Raw genomic sequence first — 15,383 nt, forward strand, 5'->3', positions numbered from 1 at the left:
GCCATCCTTAAATTTCTGCTAATATACGCATATGGAAAAACATCCCAACTCATTTTCTATGAGTTACAGGATCTTCACCCTAGAAAGACAAGATTGAAATTCAGCAGCTACAAATACTATAGCTGTTGACTTTTATTAAAAGAACACTTACCTGTCCAGGGATCCCCAGCGCTGGCATGTTTGCTGTGAAAAGATGGCCGTAACTTCTTGTAGCTTAACAGCCAACTTCCCACTACCCATGCATGAGTTTTTCTGAGCTTTGTGAATGGCCCTGCAGGCTTCTGGGACCTGTGATCTGTCCCAAAAGAATGCAGGGAAAGAGAGGGGCCAAACTTCTGCTCGGAACACAGAGGTGACAGTGGGTACCTATCAAAACTAGGTACCTGCTCCCCCTCAAAAAATAATGTGCCAAATGTTGAACGAGGGGGCGACATAAAGAGAAACTTCCTCTTTTAAAATTAAGTTCCACAAGTGGTAGTAAAGTCTCTAAGAAACTAAAAAAATTGCACCCCAGCAGGTTTAAGCCATAATGTACAAGTATGCACCGCATAATAATACATTATGAGAGACTTGCCAACAAACTGAGCCCTCCAGCACTGGGCTGTCACCGCTCCCCCTGGCCCCCGGGGTTTCCAAGTTAAGCCAGTCTTCCTTCCGGTATCCGAATCTTCGGCCACTTTAATGGCCGGGCTTCAGTGACTTCACTCTTGCGCATGCACAGGGGAATTGCATCGCAGGGGCACACAGAGCAGGCCTTAAATGCTTCTTTTTTTTTTTTTTTTATTACCACGTCAGACTCAACCATAGCAAGAGACTTGCTCATGATTTCATTTAATCATATATATTGTCTCTACTTCAGTTTCGCATCATTTGTGGTTATTTGCTATTTTATATATTTATCTTTTGCTTTATTCTCTTTTTTTTTTTTTTTTTCCCTTTCCCCCCCGTCTCCCTCCCTCCCTCCCCTCCCCCTTTCCTCTCCTCCCCCTTTCCTCTCCTCCCCCTTTCCTCTCCTCCCCCTCCCTCCCCAATCCTTAAATGCTTCTGTTATAAAAACCCCTACCTGTCAGAATAGACTTTAGTACCACTTTAAATGTTTGTACCACGAGGAAATGTCTTGCCACGTTTTATAAAAGGATGCATTTTGTGTTTCACTCTTTGCTAGGTAAGAAGACATTTCTTGGGCAGAATAAGTCCTTCTGGGGCCCTCTGGAACTAGTGGAGAAACTTTTACCTGAAGCATCAGAAATCACAGCTAGTGTGAAGGATCTTCCCGGTCTCAAGTAAGTTGCATTTTTCTATTTTACTATTAGTCTGGGTTCACACTAGCCGCGGCTCTCAGCATGGGGGTCCGGTGCGTCTGTTCTCTGTTTCACGGGCAAATCGGGTCCACATTTTTGCCTGAATTCAGACCTGAAACTGAGCCAAAGATGCACAGGACCCTTTTCCAGTTCAGACCGTGGCCGCCCCGGAGATGTGTGAACCGACTCCATTGAGAGCCGGTCACAGTCTCCTTTCATGCGAACTGGATGCAAGGAAACCCACATCGAATTCGCATAAGTGTGAACCCAGCCTTATAGTATGATCCTCTGTAGTTGCATGTGTACATCTTTAAAGGCTTTGTATTGTATTTACGTTGTTTTAGATAATAAGCGAAAATATATTAACATCGGGAAGTAAAGAGGTATCAAATGGGCAGGGCTGGATTTGCTCTCCATGCCGCCCCAAGGCCAGGTTCCACAATGCACCCCCTCCCCGCCAACCGAACCCCCCCCCCCCCAAAATTAACGGAGAATGTGCGGCACGGTTAGTTCAAATATGTTTTTTGTTTTTTTATCACTTTTTTATTTTTATTTATTTGTAGCTTGTCGTTTACTTTTTAAAATTTTTGTATCATTTTCTTATTATTTTTCTTATTCTTTACTTTTTTATTTTATTAATTTAATTATTTCTTATTATTTATTTATTTTTTATCAATTTTTTTTTCACTTAACTTTTTTGCTATCACACAGGAGAAAACAATTTCCTGTGTGATAGCAATTGGAGGTGACATGTTCTCTTTATTGACCCTGTCACCTCCAAAACAGGAGTCCTAGCACTGTGCTAGAACTCTTGTCACAGCTGAGATGGGAAGAGCACAGCTCTCCCCTCTCACTGTGTACATTGGCAGCAGGGACAGGTAACAGACTGGGTGGCCGGGGGGAGGACAGAGTCCCAAAGACAGAGCCAGCAGAGAGAGGTATGTCGGGTGGGGGGGGAGAGGGGAGGGGGGAGCACATATTTTACAAGTGATTTTGGTGACATCGCCGCAATCACTTGTTAACGAGCGAGCGGATTCCCCCATAACTTACCGCCCTCAACTGTATGTTCCGTGCGTCGGGGGACTCCATGCCACTGCCGCCCCTTGGAGCCCTGCCGCCCCAAGGCCTGGCCTCAGTGGCCTTGTGGGAAATCTGGGCCTGCAAATGGGTCTCATTCTCACAGGTCTAAGTCTAGTAAAGTTCATACAACAGGCACAATATAGAATGAGAACAGCTACTGCATTTTTTACACCGTTTACATTGACCCAGCTTGGATCAATGTAACTATATACCATACCTATGAAATCCCTCTAGAACAGGGGTGTCAAACTCCATTTCATCGTGGGCCGCATCAGCATTATGATTTCCCTCAAAAGGGTCGGTTGTATCTGTAAGATTAGATGTCCAGTGCATCCCCTCCCCTTACATTAGATGTCAAAAGCCACCCCACCATCAGAAGTTGAGTCCCTCACTCTCCCTTACATCACAGTTTGTACCTTACCTTATGGTGCTGCTGGGAAGAAGATGGATGCATTGCTTGAAAGCACAAAGTACTGGGTCTGGAGGAGGACAATAGGAGGGCTGGAGATCTCCTGCAGCTGCAGGAGAGGTGCAAGGGCCACATGAAATGGCATGGAGGGCAAGATTCGGCCCGCGGGCCTTGTGTTTGACACCTGTGCTCTAGAAGCTCGAGATCATTGTAGTAGACACTGCTACTCCAGTCATCTCCACTAGCTTCTGGGTCCTATGTCTAGCGGTTGCCCTTTCTATAATTGGACGAGGTGGGGGCAGTGACATCTGTACCAATGTAACCATGTAAAAAAAATATCCATACCTGGAATTCTTCTTTATTCATTGATGATCAGCAATTTCTTTTTTTTTTAATTTGTCTGTTATCACAATGTGCTTTTGGACAGGATTTTTAGTTTGAATTCATTATTGTGTATGTAAGCACACCATGACTATGGAGATTTATGACCTGCCGATCAAATATTTAAAATGGTTTTGTGCGGTTTAACACTAGGAAAACAGGTTATTGCTGTACTATAAATCAATGTGTTTTTACAGGGGAACAACAGTGATAAGTTCTTCATTAACTGCATCATACATGGGAAGCTTTGAATTTTCGATTCTGAACTGTCTGACTGCTAATAATTTTATTGGTATACTCCTATAATTTAATATTGTTAAAGACTATACATTTTTTATTTTTTTTCTCTAGGACACCTGCAGGTAGAGGGCGAGCCTGGTTACGCTTGGCACTGATGCAGAAGAAGCTCTCAGAATACATGAAAGCCATTATCAACAGGAAAGATCTCCTAAGGTAACTCGGCTTGGGTTTAAACAACAAACAAAATGCATCTGCGAATGAAAGCCGATTTTACAATTTACCTGAATGTCTGGGCTAGAGATGGAAAGGCCTGGGGAAAAAAACAGAAAGATTGGGGAAAAAAACTTGTGTGAAATATATTCTTTTACAATAAGTAATATATTTTTGAAATGGTATTCAAACTATATAACATGAAGACCTTAAAGCGGAGGTTCACCCATGGAGAACACATTTCCCCCTAGATGGATGCTCGTTTTGTCTAGGGGAATCGGCTATTTGTTTTAAAATATGATCCGTACTTACCCGTTTACGAGATGCATCTTCTCCGTCGCTTCCGGGTATGGGCTGCGGGACTGGGCGTTCCTTCTTGATTGACAGTCTTCCGAGAGGCTTCCGACGGTTGCATCCATCGCGTCACGATTTTCTGAAAGAAGCCGAACGTCGGTGCGCAGGCGCAGTATAGAGCCGCACCGACGTTCGGCTTCTTTCGGCTACGAGTGACGCGATGGATGTGACCGTCGGAAGCCTCTCGGAAGACTGTCAATCAAGAAGGAACGCCCGCTCCCGAAGACCCATACCCGGAAGTGACGGAGAAGATGCATCTCGAAAACGGGTAAGTACTGCTCATATTTTAAAACAAATAGCCGATTCCCCTAGACGAAACGAGCATCCAGCTATGGGGAAAAGAGAAAAAAAAACACAAATGGGTGAACTCCCGCTTTAAGGAAATCCTTTATATAAAGTGTTATATTGCAAGTTCTCTCAGCTGAGGACAAGCAAATCCTGTAATACAATTAAAGTAACACTGTACTTCTCAATGCAGTTCTCAAACAAGAGAAATATACATATCTGCCACTAGGGGGGACTTCAGGGTAAAGGCTCCGGTATAGTTTGCTTGAATCAGTTGGGCGATTTGGGATACAGTAGATAATAGTTTCTGTCCACTCAGGCCTTAACAGCTCAGAGGGTAAATTTGTCTGACAAATTTGGTTTTATATTTTTTTTTAATCTTTACATGATTCCTATTAATGTTTTCCAACATCACAGCATAGTGTTTAGCTATAGTCTGGTCAGTAAATGGGTTTTTCTTTCTCTCCTCTCAGTAAAATGATGAGACCAACATCTAGAGAAACATTTCCACAGTGCAATTTCTGCTGAAAGCAAAGCTGCAATTTGCAAATATTGTGAGAAGAAATATTCTTTTCCAAATGCTACAAGGATGACAAAAAACATCTTTCATGCCAGAGGTGCTTTAAAGACATTAACTCTTTTGCGCCAACCGCCCCTTTTAAGGGTTCTAAAAGCTGGGAGGCGGAGGCAGGCATTCGGGTCATGTGACCACTGTGTCATATAATCGAAGAGCTCCTGATCGCTAGTATGCACCGGGAGCTTTCCGGTACCCATCGCCTACCATGCTGGGAGTGCGCTCTCAATAAGGTATGTTGTTTTAACAGGGCCACATATATACGGCTGCTTGGTGTTAAGGCCTACCGGCCAATCGGACGCATATATGTGTGCAGCTGGCGTCAAGGGTTAAGAAATTACTTTATGAAATTAAATAGGGGTGCAACGGATCAAAAAACTCACGGATCGGATCGATCCTCGGATCAGGAGTCACGGATCGGATCGTTTTCGGATCAGTAAAAAAAAAAGTTGTCTTTTTACATTTTTATTAAAAAAAATTTTTTTTTACTACTAATGGCGGCGATCAGCAATTTTTTTCGTGACCGCGACATTATGGCGGACACATCGGACAATTTTGGGACCATTACAGTGTGAAAAATGGCAATTACAGTGTTACTGTTTTACTAGTGTGGGGGCATTGTTGGCTATGGCTATTATTAATAGCCATAGCCAACATTGCCCCCAAACTAGTAAAACAGTAACACTGTAATTGCCATTTTTGCCACTGTAATAATAGTCATAGCCAACATTGCCCCCACACTAGTAAACAGTAATACTGTGTGTATAGCCATTTTTCCCACTGATTACAGTGGGAAAAATGGCTATACACACAGTGTTACTGTTTACTAGTGTGGGGGCAATGTTGGCTATGACTATTATTACAGTGGCAAACATGGTAATTACAGTGTTACTGTTTTACTAGACCGAGTACATCATTACAGTGAGTTGGCTAATGGCTATTAAGCCATTAGCCAACTCACTGTACTGATGTACTCGGTCCGTCTCACTGTACTCAGGTTGCATGCAGACTAGAGTCAGCGGCGCAGCGCGCTCTTGCAAAATAGAAAAAATCCACGAGCAGAGGGAGGGATGATGATGATGTCAGCGCGCACCGCCACCGAGTGTAGCAAGATGGCCGACCGCTCCGGAGCTAGGCCGAAGCCGCGGTCTTTCCTAAGGCCGCGGCGGCGGTGCATTCCGCGGATCGCATACTGTGCCGATCCGAACAGGTCGACCCGTTCGGATCGCGGATCGGGCACGATCCGTTGCACCCCTAGAATTAAATGATGAAGACCATAATGAAATAGATTTCCACTCCATAGTTCTCATTCCAGAAACAATGGGGTTGATTTACTAAAACTGGAGAGTGCAAAATCTGGTGCAGCTCTGCATAGAAACCAATCGGCTTCCAGTTTTTTTTTTTTGTCAAAGCTTAATTGATGAAGCTCAAGTTAGAAGCTGATTGGCTATCATGCAGAGCTGCACCAGACTTTGTACTCTCCGGTTTTAGTAAATCAACCCCACTGTTTCTGCTGCTTCTGGATCATCACAAAGTGTTTCTTCACCAGCAGCATCTTCAAGAAAGGGAAGTGTTACAAACCACGGCCTCCAAAAAATACATACTCCCTTCACTTATAGATAAAATGACACCTAAAAATCAGGAGAACATTTATCAAGCTCTTGCAATATATGCTTCTGGATCAGCATTGTCAATAATGGAAAATGCATGGGGGGCACGGGGGGCTACTTGTTCTCATGTATAGTTGAAATGTTCTTGACATGTACGTTTGCCCACTGAAAAATAAATACTCAGTCTATAGTTTTTAAAGTCGATACATTTTTATTGTATTTTTCAAGTAGCAAGTAACACGGCTCAAGGCCCATAGCTGATGCAACAGCAACATATATATTTAGTACAAAGTATTGTTGAGTAGTAGTTTATCAAACCTTTCAATAGACCCAAGCGCATCTTAGGTTGGTAAATAAAAGAGAACATATAAAAAGAAAGAAAGAAAGAAGAAACAAAATAAACAAGCACAATGTTCCGTCTGTTGTCGAATACACCCACTAGTTCAACAGTCATTACTTCAAGAGAGCCTATAATCAAAGAAATTTGTGACGGTCATACCACTCCAACCATAGTTGCCACTGAGGGCAAATTTTATGTAGGGAGTTCTGTGTGGAGGCGAACAGCAGTTCATATGCGGCATGGGTGTGAGTAGTTGTGAGCACTTCTTGCAAGGGAGGTGGATTGAATTGCTTCCAATGGCGAGCAAGTACTAGCCTGGCACTTAGGAGGATGTGTATGGCTATTGTTCTCTTGTCGGGTGGAAGAATTTCAACACCCAGCGACAGCAGCGCCATGCCAGGTTCCATTGGTAGTGATATGCCTATAACGTCGGCGATAGTTTGGAAGACTTCATGCCAGTATTTAACCACTAGGGGGCAGTCCCAGAGAACATGAAGTAAAGTTCCTGGGTTCCCACACATCCTCCAACAGCAGTTGGATGTCTGCGGGGCGAATTTTGCTATCCTTGAGGGAGTCAAGTACCATCTCAATAAAATTTTCTGGTTTAATTCCCATAAGTTCACACACCTGGTTGCCGCATATGTAATGCTGAGAGCCTTTCGCCACTGTTCAGAGGGATATTCTTTCCCCCAATCTCTTTCCCACGTTAGTATTGCTGAAGATTTGGTAAAGACATCTTTGTCATTAAGCAGCATATAAAACATAGTGATACCTCTGGTCTTAACCGTAGTGCTAGTGAAATATAGGGTGACCTGCCATGGCAAGGAGATGGGTCTTGTTGGGTGTGTTCGCATAAAGTGATTAACTTGTAAATAGTTATATACATCCTTATTTGATAAACCAAAGTCTAGCTGGAGGGTGCGAAATGTTTTCAGGGCCGGACCCACTGTCAAGTCTGTCATATCTCTTATCCCCTTTCCCACCCAGCTCTCCACGCTCAAATTGGGGATTGCACTAGCTAAACACTGGATTGGGATAGGTATATTCGAACAAGCCTGGTGTTGAAAGTTGAGGGAATTGAGCACCTCCCACCCCTGGAGAGCTGCTAAAATCGTCGGGGAGAACTCGCCCAGCTGGAAATTAATGGTACGCGACATTAAAAGAAAAGCAGAAAGGTCACGACCCGGTACCTGATGACTTTCTAGGTCTGTCCATCTATTCTGTCCTGAGGTTGGGAACCATGCTTTGAGTTGAGCCAAAATTGTCGCTATGTAGTAATCCCTCAACACCACCACTCCACCCATCCGTTTGGTCTTGACTAGTTTAGAAAATGCACAGCGGGCTCTCTTTCCCTGCCACAAGAATTGGTTGAGAAGTAACTGAGCAGCTGTGAAAAAGGTATTCGGCACCGGGATAGGGAGTGTACGGAATATGTAGATCATTTGAGGTAACACCATCATTTTAAAGGCCGCCAATCTACCTGACCAAGATAATTCCGTTTTACCTAGCTCACGGAGTTTAGTTTTTAGTTTATCTAGGAAGGATGTGTAGTTAGCCCTGACCAGCCCCGCAGTCGTGGAGGTAAGGGTGATGCCTAGGTATTTTATCCCTTCCCCATCCCAAGTATATGGAAAAGAGTTGGCCAGCCTCTCCTGCAATCTAGGATGAATGTTCAAGCCCAGGATATAGGATTTCTGTTCATTCACCTTATAATATGACATTTGACCAAACATTTGTAATACCTGATGTACCGAAGCCAGGGATCTCTCCACATCTGTCAATATCAAAATCACGTCGTCCGCGAAGAGACTGATCTTGTGTGTGGAGGTGGGGGTTTTAAAACCAGAGATCGGTGGATGATTGCGAATGTAACACGCCAGGGGTTCCATTACCAGATTGAAGATCAAAGGAGAAAGCGGACAGCCCTGGCGCGTGCCATTCGTGATTTGGAATGGAGTGGACAAAACACCAGACGTGAACACCTGCGCCATTGGGCAGGTATACAACGCCATGATGGCCGATAAAATTGAACCTGTAAAGCCGAAAGCAGCCAACACCTTAGCAAAGTATCCCCAGTGCACCCTATCAAACGCCTTCTCTGCATCCAAAGCGAGGAGCAGAGAAGGCGTTTGTGTCTTGTTCAAGCAATGGATAATGTTAATCAAGCGCCTGGTGGCATCCGACGTCTGGCGTCCGGTTGTGAATCCAGATTGATCGGGGTGCACTAGTATCGGGAGGATCTTGTTCAAACGAAGGGCGATAAGTTTAGCGTATATTTTTAAGTCTAGGTTTAAGAGTGAGATGGGTCGGAAATTTTGAGGTTCAGATGGGTCCTTCCCTGGCTTGGGCAACGTAATTATCAACGCTTTCAACATTTCTGAGGGGAAAGAGGCCGAGGCAACCGCATCACCAAACACCCTAAGTAAATAGGGAGACAGTATTTGCTTGAATGACTTGTAATATTCCCCTACGTACCCATCTGGGCCCGGGGATTTGTTAGGTGGTAGAGAGTCTATGGCCCTATGGATTTCCTGAATAGTGAATGGGGAATTTAGTTCCTGGAGTTGTTCAGAGGTCAAGCTGGGGAGTGACACCTTGGACAGGAAGTCATCAATCAATGCTGGGTTAGGTTGATAAGTGTGGGGATCTTGTTTGAGGTTATAAAGGGACGAGTAGTTGCTACTAAAGGCATCTGCAATGTCTTTGGGATGATGATGTTTAATTTTGGATTCGGGATGCACAATGAAGGGTATTTTGGATTTGTATCTATGACCGCGAAGTCGACGCGCTAATATTTTACCTGCCTTGTTGCTGTTGGCATAGAATTGAGCTTTAAGTCTCCTCGACGACTTTTCAAAGTCGTCCAGAAGGCACATCCTGAGGTCATGTCGCAACTTCGTAAGTTCGCTAGACACTATAGGGGAAGGGGCCTGCTTATTCTGGGCTTCTAAGCGTTCAATATTGGTGGTTAGGTCCCTGATGCGTTTCTGCCTCCGCCTCTTTACCCCTGCTCCAATTTTAATAAACATTCCCCTCATGTAGGCTTTATGAGCATTCCATAGAATAGAACAGTCATGTACTGAATCTACATTAATAGAAAAAAATTCCCTCAAATGTTCCTCCAGGGAAGCTTTCGATTCTGGCATTTGTAGGAGTGCAGGATTGGCTCTCCAAACTGGGCATGCTCCCACCGAAAGTGTATCGGCTAGCGAAAGGGACACGGATGCATGGTCCGACCATGTGATAGTGTTAATACTAGTTTTGATAGTCCTGTTTAGGAGGCCAAAATCAACCAAAAATCAGTCTATCCTCGAGTAGGATCTATGTGATGATGAGAAAAAGGTGAAGTCCTTCTCTTCAGCATGGTGACACCTCCAGGCGTCGAATAAGCTATGTTGGTGTATCGTTTGTTGAAGCGTTGGCCCTGCCCGAGAAAGTGTAGAGGTAGAGTCCATGGACCTCTCTGGGACCAGGTTAAAGTCACCGCAAAGCAACAAAGCACCTTGCTTGACACGTTCAATCCTCTTCAGGAGCCTATTAATGAATCGTAGTTGGTGTTGGTTGGGAGAGTATACGTTAACCAGTGTGTATTTAACTGAGTTGATATCACATACTATGATAAGGTACCTGCCATTACTATCTTTAATCTCCTCATGAAGCTGAAAGGAGACTGTGTCTCGAATAGCCATTAGAACGCCTCGTTTCTTAACCTCGGCACTTGCCGTGAAAACATACGGAAAGTTCTTGTGTGAACATTGGGGTTGAGCCGAGGCACGAAAGTGCGTCTCCTGTGCGCATAGAATGTCACCTCCATGTTACATGGCCTCCGCCCATAGTGCCCTATGTTTGGCGGGGTGATTTAGGCCTTTAGTGTTGATAGACAAAAAAGTCACTCCCATGGTGTCTAAGTGGTGGTTTTGAAATGGGGGCTCCATAAAGGAGTCGAGATGTATGGAGAATGGCTAAATTCCTCTGTCGTAGGTAGGGAACAGTCCATGTTAATGTAAGTATGTGAGACATCTGTAGGTTTGGTACTTACGCTTAGAAGAACAAACGTGCAGCTTTGAGGGCTCCTCGGCGACTCTGTTACTTTATCGCAGATTAGAAAGGATTCTAGGTTGTATTCAGTGTAGGTAGGTGCTCAGCAGGTGAACGATTCGATAGACCAGAATGGCTTGCCAGTCGGCCTCCTGGGTGTGTTTCGGCTGACGGAAGGTAGGAAGATAAAAAAGAAGAAAAATTAAGCAAAAAAACAGAAAACAAGATTGCAGTTCCGGCACGAGAGCCGTAGCAGACATTTAAACTTCAAAACTGACCAATTGGTCAAAAAGAGCTCAGAGTGCAGCAACAAGCTGCTCAGGCACAAATAGGGGGAAAAAAGAAAGTTTGTGATGAGAAAGCAAGCCCCCCCCCGGGACTTAGTATAGTAACAATGCAAACCAGGTTAAGTATGTGTTTTGGAGTTCTTGGCAGTGACTGTCTTCCACGCCTGTGTCACCGATTTTGGTTTTTTCACATTACTATCCGCAGCTGATTCATCAGGGAGAATGTCCCATTCCCTTAGTAGGGTCAGGCCGCCTTCTAGCGAGGTCACCACGTGGTTTTTACCTTCTCTAGTTATGGTGATGCTAGTTGGAAAACCCTACCTGTAGGTAATCTGATGATTTCTCAGTGCCTTGGTTATGGTAGCTAGGTTTCTCCGTTTTTTCAGGGTATACTGAGACAGGTCAGCGTAGAACTGTAAGTGCTGGTAGCAGGATGGAACATGATCTTTGGTACGCATAATCGCCATTAACTGTTCCTTAATGTGGTAAAAATGCAACCTCAAGATGACATCCCTTGGTATTGTATCAGGCAGATAGGAAGGCTTCGGAAGGCGGTGAATTCTGTCTATAGTAATGTCAATCGCAGTGGTGTCAGGGAGTAGTTCAGAGAACAAGGCTGCGGCATAGGCCTTAAGTTCCCCTTGCTGCACTGATTCAGGGATCCCCCTGATTTTTAAATTGTTCCTCCTACTTCTGTCTTCCAAATCTGCAAGCTTAATTTTAATGCCCTCCAACTCATCCTCTCCCTGTTCCTGAGCGTCAACCAGATCGTTGATCGTTATGGCATATTCACCCATCTTTGTTTCAACATGTTCCACCCTCTCTTCTACTGCTTGTATATCTGTGTGGAATTTGTTCATACAGGACATCATGTCCGCTTGGATAGTGCTCCTGAGGGATAGCAACATGTCCTTTAACACTGTGTCTAAAACAGGCTGATTTGTAGTGGGGAACTGTTCAATCCTAGCAGGGAGCTCCCTCGTGTCATCTCCAGAGTCTGCTTCTGGCCCCTGCACAGGACTATACTGTGGTTCTTCCATACGGAATCTAGCTTTGGCTGGGCTAGCAGTGTGTGGGGTTCTGGGGCACGATCGCGGGCTGTTTTGCGATCCACTGTGCCTGTTATTGGTATCGGAGGGGAGATGAGGAGAGCGAGCGGAGCTTGCTGGCGTGGAGGACATGCCGGCGCCATCTTGCCTACCTCCATGCTGGCTGAACGGAAAGAATTCCGTCAGCTTGTGCGGTTTCCTCTCCTCCTTCCGTTTTCTCGTCATGCTCGGAGGGTTCCCCAGGTAGATGGGCACAGGTCTCGGGTGGTGGAGTTATCCTGGATAGCTGTTGTGAGCCGTTATGTGTCCCGGTGGTGCGGAGCTCTGCTCTCAGACGACCATCTCAGATCGCGGCTAGCCACGCCCCCCCAGTCTATAGTTTTTAATTGTAGGCTTATAGACAGTGAGAGACAGAATAACAACTATTCAGAAAATATTCATAAAATATTCAGAAATATGCATTTTAAAAATAAGTTATTGATTTGCATTTTAATGAGTGAAATAAGTATTTGATCCCCTATCAATCAGCACGATTTCTGGTTCACAGATGTCTTCTATACAGGAAACAAACTGAGAATAAGGAGCACTCTTAAAGGGACTGCTTCCAATCTCAGCTTGTTACCTGTATAAAAGTCACTTGTCCACAGAAGCAATCAATTAATCAGATTCCAATCTCCACCATGGCCAAGACCAAACCTAATTTTTTCCTCAGTTTAGGCCGATATGTATTCTTCTACATATTTTTGGTAATAAAAATCGCAATAAGCGTATATTGATTGGTTTGTGCAAAAGTTATAGCGTCTACAAAATAGGGGTTAGATTTATGGAATTTTCTTTATACATTTTTTTTTTTTTTATTAGTAATGGTGGCGATCTGCGATTTTTATCATGACTGTGACATTATGGCGGACACTTTTGACGCTATTTTGGGACCATTGTCATTCATACAGTGATCGGTGCTATAAAAATGCACTGATTACTGTGTAAATGACACTGGCAGGGAAGGGGTTAAACACTAGGGGGCAATGAAGGGGGTAAGTGTGTCCTAGGTAGTGATTCTAACTGTGGGGGGGATGGGCTACAAATGACACGACAGTGATCACTGCTCCCGATGACAGGGAGCAGTAGATAACTGTCCTGTCACTAGGTTTACAAAGGCATCTCCCGGGTTCTGCCTCTCCGTGACACAATGGCGGCCCGGTCATCGAGTTTGCATGGCACGGTAGTTGTTAAAATGCAAATCAATTTTATAACTTTTTTGAAATGCGTTTTTCTGGATATTTTTGTTGTTCTGTTTCTCACTGTTAAAATAAACCGACCATTAAAATTATAGGCTGATCATTTCTTTGGTAGTTGGCAAACATACAAAATCAGCAGGGGATCAAATTCTTTTTTTCCCTCACTGTGTACAGTCCTTGTTGTTACTTTATTAAGCTGTACTTTTTATTTCAAGCATAATACTTTTATATACACTGCATTTCACCTTCCCAGTGTAACAAAATGACTTTCAATGTGTAAAACTACTGTTTGTAGCTATCTTGATAAATCCCCATAATGGACTATAGGCCTTCTGTTGAGCTCTTACTCCTGTAGCCTATATCAGCTGCTCTGATATTTGCCCAGACAGCTAAATGCCCCCTTAGTGCAGAGTTTGCCCAGGTCGATTTTAAAGGCAATAAACCCATTTGGCGCAAATATTCCATGGCATAAAGGAAGCGTTCAATTATGTGAGATGTAATTTACTGTATACCCAAAAATCAGCAAATGCCTTTCCAAACTTTCCGAACTGTGTATTGTTGACTATGCCAACCTCTCCTTAATGTGTGCCTCACACGCCCTCCCTCACAGACACTGCAGATCACAGTGGGATCGATTAAAGTAGAGAGTCGGTGTCATCAATTCAGAAAGCAGTGGGCGGGACTAGGTGTGGTCAGATGCTGACTGGCTAGATACAGGTTTATTAATCAGCAGTAAGGATGGGTTCAGGGGCGTGTTTGCAGCTCCACGTGCCCGAGCCCGCCAGGAAGCTTACACTGCACAGCGCTAATCACAGGCAGTGGGACATTTCCAGATCTCTGCGGACCGGGAAATGTCTCGCTGTCTGTGATTAGCGCTACGCTGTGTAAGCTTCCTGGCAGGCTCGGGCATGTGGAGCTGCGAACAAGCCTGAGCCCATTCTTAATCAGCAGTGATGGTGTTGATAGCCATGCCCCTACAACCTCTTCTCATCCCACCATAGTGAAATAGACACAGCCTACCTAAGGGGGGCAACATTTCACTGAGTTCAAGAGCAGTGCCGCATCCACCCTAATATAGGAAGCTGAATTAGGTGGGCTTTACTGGCAGGATCAACAAGTATTTGTGAGACTTAAGATGGTCATAGATGATTCATTTTATTTTTTTCCAACCAGTAGGTTGAAGAAAAAAAAAAAAAATAACCACCTCAAATGTGTTGATGAGGGGAATTCTTTCCGCTGTGTCATTGTATTCTGACAGCATGTAGATAGTCTGCAGCGCTGATCGAGTGGTTGAACAGAAGTCGATCAGCAGAACTACAGTGGCTGTTCTTGATTCAATATTGGGCCGTTCGCTGCTGAACCAGACAAATATTGATCCATGTATGGCCAGCTTAATGGGAAACCAAAATTCTATTTTAACATACTGTACTTCTAAAAGATGCAAAAGTGCACTTAAAGCCTAAATGGACCTAACAAATAAAAAAATCAGCACAAGGGACATTGCCTACTTTATGGAGAGATATGTCCCTTATGCTTCTTTCGCCATAACCTATCCTACCTCCACTGCCATAATCTTCTGGCGTTGTGGGGGTTATTAGATCTAATGGGCTGTCACAGCTACTCATAAAGAGTGCCTGACTATGCCCACCTTTCTGCCCAACTGCTCCATTCATTGAAGCCATTACTACAGCTTCTGTGAATAAAACAGGATCTATGAATAGAGAACGAGCAGATAACTTATAGGTCTGCCCCTCCATTCATAGATCCATTCACAGGAGGATTGCAGGGTGAGTGGGGGCATCTGAGGAGGAACATGTTGGCAAATGGAGGGCACAGCAGCACAAGGGACACATCTCACTAAAGTTAGGTCCCTTGTTCCAATATTTTTTTTTTTTTATGGATATGTACTATGAAGCAGTCGGTTAAGACTAATGCTAATCGATACTTTATCGCCAAATACCAACAGCTAGTTGTCATGTACAACAAT

At 44.2% G+C, this 15,383-nt stretch overlaps 1 protein-coding gene across 5 annotated transcripts in view; it reads left to right on the forward strand.

Annotated features, from left to right (window-relative positions):
* RUFY3 (RUN and FYVE domain containing 3) overlaps nucleotides 1-15,383 on the forward strand; it is a 167,020-nt gene that overhangs the window by 78,471 nt on the left and 73,166 nt on the right. For all 5 annotated transcript variants that reach the window (XM_040327674.1, XM_040327677.1, XM_040327675.1 and 2 more), the window contains exons 3-4: nucleotides 1,166-1,283; nucleotides 3,523-3,624. In XM_040327674.1, the coding sequence (XP_040183608.1) occupies nucleotides 1,166-1,283; nucleotides 3,523-3,624 (220 nt within the window). The remainder of the gene's footprint in view (nucleotides 1-1,165; nucleotides 1,284-3,522; nucleotides 3,625-15,383) is intronic.

The sequence above is a fragment of the Rana temporaria genome, chromosome 1 (assembly GCF_905171775.1).
Source record: "Rana temporaria chromosome 1, aRanTem1.1, whole genome shotgun sequence".
NCBI classification, from domain to species: Eukaryota; Metazoa; Chordata; class Amphibia; order Anura; family Ranidae; genus Rana; species Rana temporaria.